The following is a 9,948-nucleotide window of genomic DNA, read 5'->3' on the forward strand; positions in this document are numbered from 1 at the left end:
CTATAACAAAGGCTTTGATCTCTCAGTTACAGTGTTTCGCCTGCCTTATACTGTAGGAAAACATCTACTGGAGTGTGAAATGATTCTGTCTTGTAGTATCTAGCAGACAGGAGGTACTGCGTCACGCAGCTGTTGGAAGAGTTAATAGTGAAGTATCTGCCGGATGAGCTGTCGGAGAGGAAGAAAATCTATGATGAAGAGACTGCCGAGCTCTCACAGTAAGTCTCTTACGAAACTAACCGGGGGTGCGGAAGCAGCAAGAGAGCCTTCCCTGAGCGAGCCGGACGCCGTCAGTCAGTCTAGCACCGAGGCACATGTTAACCAACTGTTGCTCGGGTTTCCTGTCCTGAGCAGATGGGATCGTGGAAGCTCCATCAGTAGAGTCCAGATGTTCTGTAGGGAGTCACCAGGGCAGCTCTTAGGACTGAAGCAGTGGCAGAGGTTGGGGGCAATTTCCTGCTCTGACAACAGGCGGTGGAATGGGGTAGAGGTGAACTTGGTAAGGTCGATGCAGACTGGTCCCCCACATCCTGGAACAGGGGGAGCATCAGCCTCCATTAGCAGGGATGTTAACAGGCTAGAGCAGTGGTTCTCAGCCTTTCTAATGCTGCAACCGTCTAACACGGGTCTGCATGTTGTGGCGACCCCCAACTATATAATTTCTTTTGTTGCTACTTCATAACTGATTTTGCTACTCTTCTGAATCATAATGTAACTATCCATGTTTTCCGGGGGTCTTAGGCGGCCCCTCAAAGGGATCGTAACCCACAGGTTGAGAACCACTAGGCTAGAGACTTGGAATGGAGTGGGATTGAAACATGAAGGAATGCCTTAGGGGTCGAATCCTCAGCAAAGGTACCAGGGTGGAGAATGTCCAGGTTATTAGAAGGATGAAGAAACATCCAGAGGCGACTTTGGGGTGCTAGCAGCTGTCCCCACTGCCATGGATTGACTGGAGCTGGGTAGGTTTGCCCACCTCTGCCTGCCCATGGAAGTTCTTCCCAGGCCAGTGACCTTCAACACAGAAGTTCCTAAGCTCTTTACAGCCCGTTAGTGATTTGTCCTCCCAAGAAACTCATGTTTTATTGTGTAGTTTATGATAGAAGATACTGAGGTGAAGACCCTGCCTGTCTTTGATACTGAACAAGAAGCATAGATCAGAGAGATGTGGTGACGGGCGCTCCAGATGGGAAGCACAGTGGTGAAGCCGGCCCACCCTTAGAGAGAGGGAGGCCTTGCAGAAGCAGCAGGTGGAGAGCCCAGAGTGGTGGCGAGAAGCCAGGGGCATCCATGCTTGCTCGCAGACCTGTTTTTTGAACTGGGCTTTTGTGTGAAACCTCACATGTCCTGAGCGGTCATGAGCGGTCATGTAGCAGCAAAATGGAAAGGGAGCACGCTGGCGGCAATATTCCCCACCGTCCTCTTCTCCACAGTACAGGTCACTCTGTAGGTCAGGGCAGCCCTGGGCCTCCTAGTGGTCAGTGTGGCACTCCGTCTTCGGCCAGTCCATGCTTTACCCCATACTATACGGTCTCCTCTTCCAATTGCCAACTTCCAGATATCCCCCACAATGTCGCTGTGAATATTCATTTCTGCATCTATAGCGTTGTTTCTAAAAAGAAAAATTCTTGGTCCAAAGGAACACGAACATTTTCTACCCAACAACCTGTGGGGTTTCCTGCTGTGGAGCCAAGTACTTGGATGTGCATTTCTTTCTCAGCTTCGCCTCCCCCCCCCCCACACACACACAAGGCCAGGCTTACTCATCCTTGCTACCTAGGCATTGCCTTGGTCGCTCTTACTGTTCGCAATCTGGCAGAAGAAAGGTAACTGACACTTTAGTTATCTGAAAAACAAAAAACAATAACAACAAAAAATGTTGTTTTGTTGAATTATCTCCATTGATAGCTTGAAAATATCATGCTTCGGAATTTTTGTCCATTTTAGGAGTCCATTTTTTTTCTCAATGTTTTATGGATTAAAGCTATAACTTTGTCCTGCATTGTAAGTATATTTCAATATAAAGTTCTCAATATAAAATGGTAGTTCTGGTAAATTTCCTTTTCATTCTTAAAAATAGCTCTATATAGTACCTACTGTTTTAGAATTCAAGCTTATAAATAAGAGGAACGTAATCAGATTTTCAGGCTCAGGCTGCAGCAGTGTGAACTTGAGAAAGGGGAACTGCTTCCTGTCCTAGCCAGGAACTGAGAGCACGTACTTAAAATAGATTTTGTTGGGTTCGCATCCATTTTCTCACTGTTGTAATCCTGATGTATTTTTGTCGTCTGATTTGGTCTATAACAAAGAAACTTCTTCTTCTCCTTTTTCTTTAGCTTGACCAAGAATGTCCCAATATTTGTTTGCACTATGGCCTATCCCACTGTGCCTTGCCCTCTCCATGTATTTGAGCCCAGATACAGGCTCATGATCCGTAGAAGTATACAGACTGGAACCAAGCAGTTCGGGATGTGTGTCAGCGATACACAGAACAGGTAGACTCCTTGTGAAACTTGGATATCTTCCTGTGTGTCTGAATGAGGCTTTGCACACTTAGCGCTCAAGCACTCTTTTTCTCTTAGTTTTGCAGATTACGGTTGTATGTTACAAATTCGAAATGTGCATTTCTTACCCGATGGACGGTCTGTGGTTGACACAGTTGGAGGAAAGCGGTTTAGAGTTTTAAAAAGAGGAATGAAAGACGGATACTGCACTGCAGACATTGAGTATCTGGAAGATGTGAAGGTATTAAAAGTGTTCTATTCCGCTGTGCTCTGGGCTGCCGCATCCTAGGGCTTGGTACCTACATGTAGGTGAGGTTTTCTAGGCATGGGAACCAGTTCTTTTCACTCATCATTGATGCTTAGAAGGATCTGCTCCAGTTGCCTTTTTTTATCTTGCTCTTGAATCGTTTGCCTGTTCAGGAGAACCTGGGGATAGGAATCTCCAGCTTCATCACGTTCCAGGCATCCCCGGCAGGATGGTACCTGGACCCTACCTGCGCTTGTTCGTATTGTATTCGCGGGAATCACTACTTAACAGTAGCCGTTGACTAATTGAGCCCCCAGCTCATCAAATCTCTACCTTATTGTATTTGATTCATTAATAATTAAAACTGTTAGCATTCGTAGATTAAAATTTAATGTGAAAGTAAACACAAAATTCTTTAAATGGTTGTTCTGTGTGTTAGGATTTTTCTTGTGTCAGAGACAATCTTAATTAGAAAATAAATACAATTGGATGCTGTTTTAAAATGGTAAGATGTCCCAGATAAGACACTGCCAGTGTGTACACACTGCTGATAGCTTTCTAAGGTGACAGACATCTTTCTTAGACAAGATTGATGTGGCCTCACGATGTTTTCAGAACCCGGTTTACCAACTGGAAGTAAAGTACCAGAAAGTCATTGCTCTTTTCAGTATCAAGTTAAAAACAATTTTTCTGGGAAAGGCAGGGTAAAGCTCAGGTCTGACTTTACCACTGTTCACTGATCTATTTTGACCCTTCATTTCAGTCAACATTTCTTGACCATGGGGCCCGGGCCACCTCACAGAGAGTTCACAGACTTTCACAACTCTGAGACAGTTGACATCTGAACAGAGGAGGCGACAGCTGTAAACTTGCCCAGGAATCTGTAGTGTGTAACACATGATTGACAGCTGACCAGCTCCACACGCTGGGCCTCCTGCTTGCACCATGCTGCCTCTCTGGTGATAGACCTCACTGACCTGATGTTGCCTGGTCTCCCTTAGAAAGATGTCATGTGGGAGGAGGCAGAGGCAGGCAGAGTTTCAAGGCCAGCCTGGTCTGCATAGTGAGTTTCAGGACAGATGGGGCTACACAGAGAGACCCTGCCTCAAACAAACAAACAAAAATGTCATGGGGAGGGATACTTTGTTCTGTCAGGGCAGAATGTTGAGTGACTTGAAAATTTTAGTTGATTGATAGTTGATTTGTTTTAGTGTCCTTGGCATAGAATTGTTTGCGAAAGACAGTGTTCTTTGTTTTAACTTTAGGTAAATTTGTGTAATGATATATCACATGTTATGGCAGAATCCCTTCAGTGCGTAGCTGAACATCTATGGCTGAAAGCTCATATCTGTAGAGTAGCATGTTGGAAGTGTGTTTAGAAAGTGGTATCATGTTTAGGAGACTGGGCTCTTGTCTTTGGTCATAACAATGTCTAGGAATTCTTTTTCCCTTTCATATGTTTTGGCTCTTTTTTTTTTTTTTTTTTTTTTTTTGTCTATTCTGCTCTGGAAGATCTCAATTTTATTATTTACCTTTTCTTCTTGTGGTAATCCTATTTTCTGTAATGTCTAATGAAATTTTAAGCTCTATTTAATTGTTGTAGCAGCGTTCTTAACCTTAAAAATGCTTGCTTCTGAAATTTGTTTGCTTCTGGGCTGGTTTTGTTCTTCTCTCAGATGTGCGGCCCTTTACCGGTTTAGCTATTTTTAAGCACAGCTCAGGGATAGATCATGTTATGCAAATTACACCTGATTTTGATGCTTAGTTTCAGTTGTCGTTTTAGTTTTTTCAGAAGCAAAATGCATGACCTTCGGCGTTTTATGTTTTTGTATTTCAAAATCTTCCTGAGTCCCTTGATTGTTCTGTGGTAGTCATCCTTTAAAACATGAAAGTCTGAGTCAGCCTGTCTTTTAAAAATATTACATTCATTCATTCACTCACTTGTATTGGGGACAGGGGCATCTGTATGCTATGGTACTTGTGTGGAGTTCAGAGGACCACTGTTCCAGGTCAGTCTTCTTTCACGCTGTGGGTCCGCAGCCAGGCTGGCGGTTTCTGCAGCAAGCCCCTTTGCCCAGAAAACGGTCTTGCAGCACCTGCCTGCCGCTTGCTCAGGTGAATTGATGTAGCTGTCTCAGAGCACAGCCAGGCACACGGCCGGGCCGGGGCAGGAATGTGGGGAAGCCTGTTCACACGGAGGAGTTCCCTGGTGGTCCGTCCTCCTGGGTGCTGTGAGTCTCCCGGCTAGAAGATGCCTTTTATTTGACACTTGCCATTCGCTGGTTGGAGGGTTCATGGAGGGAGCCCCAGCCTTCGGCCTGTGTGGCAGAAGTTGAACATTGTCCACTCTATTCTCTCCCTTTTGATTTGCCAGTTTGGGGACAAGGATTTTCACTGCTTTTTGTTTCTGTGTTGTGACCCAGTTCTCTGGGAAAAGATGTGTTTATGACTGCCCTCCTGACACTGCTTTCTGCCGGGCGCTTTGTACCCTAGGCGACCCATTTTTCTTCGTGTTGCAGCAGCTGTTTCATTCCAAATTCTCGTAGACCTTTGAACCAGAACTCATTGTCCACCATCCCTCTTCCTTCCCAGGCTGTCAGTCAGGTTGCTGCCTGCTCTCAGTGGAGATCAGGCCATGCTCTCTCCAGTGAGTCCCAGTAGGACTCTGTAGGGCAGAAACATAAGCTAATATTGCAAGAGAGTCTCACTGTGAGAATCCAGCACTGACGTGGCTACCCCTCTGTTCTGTCCATGCTTTTTGTGTTCTGTGTGGTTGATGCTAAGGGCTAGGAAATCGGACACAGAGATCTTACCGACTCTTCTCTCTAGATTGAGAATGGAGACGAGATACAGAGTCTGAGAGAGCTTCATGACTTGGTGTACTCACAAGCCTGCAGCTGGTTTCAGAATTTAAGAGATAGATTTCGAAGCCAAATCCTTCAACACTTTGGATCGATGCCTGAGAGGGAGGAAAACCTCCAGGTAAGATGACTTTGGTGCTGTTACTGATGGCCTCACTTCTTCACAAGCCTAATGTATCATTTTACACATGTCCTTGTTTTATTTTCTTTGACCCCATCTTTAGAATTATGAGTGTATTGTAGAGCCCTGGTCTCCACTACATGTAATGTATGAAAGGCTCCCTGTAGGAAAGAGGGCCACAGAGGGAGGAAAGGCTTGTCTGAGGATCTCCAGAGGGATGAGGGGTTTCATGGGATGCTAGCTTCCATTCAAGTGTAGCCATGATGCCACTGTACCTCCCAGACCATCACCTGTCACTTTGGCAATTGAGAGATGTGTGATGTTTCCATATTTTAAAAAAAATCTGCTCACCTCTCCTTTTATCCGTTATGTTTCATTCACCAGTTCAACTCACTTTTGTCTGTTAGTGTCTAACATTTCCACTGTCATAAAACTGTCACTCTTGGGGACCTGCCCCAGACTGGGGCCTTACATTAGAACTGAACCTAATCAGTAATGTGGTTTAGATGCTGTCCGTGCATGGGGCTCTGCAGTAGCAATTGAAAAAACCCTAAGGAGTCACTTCCCTGGGGGATCCGATCACAGACCCACGGAGGAACCAATGTTAGGCACAGCATTTTGAATTGAATAAAAATATTTATGGTTAAAAGATGATAATTTCATAGTGGGATAGATGTAAATATATGAAGATCAAGTGATAATAATAGATCCCAGTGTGGTGCACCATCTCTCATTCTATTCTTCCAAAGTTGGTCTGAGTTTCTCAAATCCCAATGATTCTCTTCTTCTGAGGACAGGACCTACGCTGTGTTACACCATGTCTTTGCCCATTTTGGTGTTGAATCTGGTTAAACATTATCTCTATAGGCTTTCATCAGCCAGAGTAGAAGAGTGCATTTAAAATCTCCAGGAGTAACTTCCATCGAGATCCAGCAGTACTTCTGCATTGTCTCACTCCTCTCCAGTAGTTCAGTCACTGCCACTGGTTTCCGTTAATGACAGCGTAGGAGTCAGGGAACCAAAGCAGCCACTGTGTGCAGTCCAGGAGTGAGAGCATTGTACGATGCACAGCTGATCCAGCCGCTGGAGAGCATTGTACAGTACACAGTTGATCCAGCCACTGGAGAGCATTGTATGATGCACAGCTGATCCAGCTGCTGGAGAGCACTGTACAGTGCACAGCTGATCCAGCCGCTGGAGAGCACTGTACAGTGCACAGCTGATCCAGCTGCTGGAGAGCACTGTACAGTGCACAGCTGATCCAGCCGCTGGAGAGCATTGTACAGTGCACAGTTGATCCAGCCGCTGGAGAGCACTGTACAGTGCACAGTTGATCCAGCTGCTGGTGACTGGAGGAGTGAAGGTCAGTGGCGAGGAAACAGAATCTCACCATGGTTCATCTGGAAGGGCAAGCACCATGCTTCACGCGAACTTGTGAGGAAAGTGCTGCAGTTTTAGGACCCCAGGGAGTGCCCATCTGCCTGTCAGTCAACAGCAGTGGAGGGGGTGGTTTTCTAGAATTCTCTGGAATGCTGTACCACCACCACCACCACCCCCACTCCCCCCCCACACACACACACACATGCACTTTGTAAGAGTTTCCAGAGAATAATGACCTCTTTTCCAGGGTCTGCATGTACTGAGAATGCCATTGGCCTGGCTGAGTCTAACCTGGAGGCATGTGGAGGATAGGATTCTGGGAACCGTAGTCTCGGATGTAGAAGGAAGGAGAAGGGATGCAGAGTTGAGACAATGCAGACAGTGAGTGGAGCCACCTCCAGGCACTGTCCTGGTTCCTTTGCCAGTCTCAGAGGTGGTGCTTCCTGCCTTGTGAGCACCAGAGTAGTGGGCAGTGGGGGAGGCTTTCGAATCCTGCTCTTCAAATCCCTGGTCTCGGTGGCCGGTCCGGAAATACACAGGAACTTCCTCGTCAGAGACACGTCGTTTTTCCAAATGGGAAGCCAAGTTTTTTCTTCTTGTTTAGGATTCTGATTTTTAAATTAGATTTGATTTTGGTTTAATTGAATTTGATTTAATTTTGAATTAAAGTGGGGCGGTTTTGGTAGTTTTTACTGTTAAATTTCCTTCACAGTGTGAACTGTTGCGTTGGTTTTAGGCAACCCCCAATGGACCTGCATGGTGTTGGTGGCTGCTGGCAGTCCTTCCTGTAGACCCTCGGTATCAACTCTCCGTCCTGTCGATGAAGTCCCTGGAGGAACGGCTGACGAAGATACAGCACATTCTGACTTACTTTTCTAGAGACCAATCTAAGTCATGAACGGCTCGGATCTTCCTTAGCTTGCTCTTAGCCCCAAGGCTGAGAAGCGGTTGGATCTCATTTTCAAGTCACCCTGATCTGGCTCGTGGACGGCCAGATTGTCCGCTGCCTTTGCACACCCAGTGCTGGTTTAAGAAATTAAGGAAACTTTTTTTTTTTTCTTCAACCTCCTGAATCTCGTGGATCTGCAAATGAATACCTTCAACTAGGTCCTAGACCACTAAGAACTTGCACAGAAAACACACAGCGGATGTGTGTTAAACCTCTACATTGTGATGAAGTTGCACTATGTACCATACTCGAACTGAACTAAGTACTCCGTGTATGTATGATGTGTGCGTGTGTATGCCTGTGTGAATGTAAGCCGGTGTGCGTGTGTGTGTGCATGTGTGTTTGTGTGGGGTAGCGTGTGTGTTTTTTTCTCTGGCTTTAAAAGACAAATTTTAAAAGACAAAAAAAAAAAAAAAAAGCCATAGAAAGTGAACTTGCTGAGGGTCCTCTGTTGCCCAAGTTTACAGCACAGCGGTAGTCATAGGAGTTTTCGCCGATTGAATTTGCCTCAGATTTATTTGTCCTGATGCTTCTATTTGCACACGTCTATAAACTATGGTACAGAGTATCATTTTTTTGTTGTTGGAAATCCTGCTCTTGCTGAACTGTCTTGGCCATTGACTATGACACAGTTTCTTATTTATGTAAATACTTGCATCCCCGTGGCCGGCCGGCAGGGATGCAGAATCTAGAGCCAGTCTCCAGGGACAGCTGCAAACCTGACATGGTACTGTGCATCCATTCTTAAAACTGTGAAAATATGGTTTACATTAAAATGTACATAGAGGTAGATGGAGAACTCGGTTCAACCGGTTAGCTTGTACATTCTAGGGGGCTTTTCACATTAACTGCCCGTCTCCGTCATTTAGAGTTTGACATGATAACTCGTATTTAAGGAATTAGGTAGTGTATAAAGCCGTTGAGGATCTGGGGGAGGAGGAGCTTAACGTAGAACTAAGCTTGTAAGGTTTGTTTTGTTTTTCCTCTGGTCTTGGTGCAAATGTTAGTTATGCCTTATTCACATCCCAGTTAGAGCACCATGCTGTGACATGGTTATATTCATGCTGCCCTAGCCCTAGCCCTTTTATAATTCTTTGTTGCAGACTTGTGACTGTCTCTATTAACTTTCTTTTATGTAAGTAATTTGTACAAGTTTCTTAAGATTTTTGCTTTTGCTTATTTAATTTTGAATAAAAGCTAAATTCATAATAATTTTAGCCCTTAAATTATAAATGATGTCAAAAAAAAAAAAAAAAGTCAATACAGGGACCAAGCCCTATATAGTAGAGAACACATGTATTTGGTTTCCTGTTTTGTGGCATGAGGGCTTAAGTTGTGGTTTTGGTTTGTTTTGTTTTTTTGTTTTGATGGGGGTGGTATTTTTTGAGACAGGGTCTTTCTACATAGCTCTGGCTGTCCTGGAGCTCACTATGTAGACCACATTGGCCTTGAACTCACAAAGATCCAGTTGCCTGTCTCCTGAGCATTGGGATTCAAGGCATCTGCCACCACACCCAGCAAGTTGTGTGGTGTATTGAGGCTTCAGGTCCAACAACCATTCTCTAAAGCATTGTTTTTTAACCTTTAAAAAACCCATATCCCTTTAAGATAAAGATATTCTTTTTTAATATGCTAAAAATATGTCTTGCCACTAACGAATTTAAAATTTTGAAGATAAAATTCTGCATACATTCTTCCCCATTGACTGACCCCTCTTCATTGTGCACACTTGACCATTTCTGTCCCCGGTTCTTTGAGATTGCCTCAGTACTGTTTTGGTTTTGTTTGCAGACAAGATTTCACTGTGGCCCAAGCTGGCTTCAGACATGCTGCTCTTTTGTCTCAGACTCCAACTACTATAATTACAGGCACACACCTCCATGCCC

The 9,948-nt window shown here is 44.8% G+C and overlaps 1 protein-coding gene across 1 annotated transcript in view; it reads left to right on the forward strand.

Moving 5' to 3' along the window:
• The window catches only part of Lonrf1 (LON peptidase N-terminal domain and ring finger 1), a 34,361-nt gene extending 25,087 nt beyond the window's left edge, over positions 1–9,274 (forward strand). Inside the window, exons 8-12 of the mRNA XM_076553518.1 lie at positions 97–218; positions 2,337–2,495; positions 2,583–2,745; positions 5,581–5,733; positions 7,850–9,274. Coding sequence (XP_076409633.1) covers positions 97–218; positions 2,337–2,495; positions 2,583–2,745; positions 5,581–5,733; positions 7,850–8,011 — 759 coding nt within the window. The 3' untranslated portion in view covers positions 8,012–9,274. The remainder of the gene's footprint in view (positions 1–96; positions 219–2,336; positions 2,496–2,582; positions 2,746–5,580; positions 5,734–7,849) is intronic.
• The last annotated feature ends 674 nt before the right edge of the window (positions 9,275–9,948 follow it).

The sequence above is a fragment of the Peromyscus maniculatus genome, chromosome 17 (genome assembly GCF_049852395.1).
Source record: "Peromyscus maniculatus bairdii isolate BWxNUB_F1_BW_parent chromosome 17, HU_Pman_BW_mat_3.1, whole genome shotgun sequence".
Lineage (NCBI taxonomy): Eukaryota > Metazoa > Chordata > Mammalia > Rodentia > Cricetidae > Peromyscus > Peromyscus maniculatus.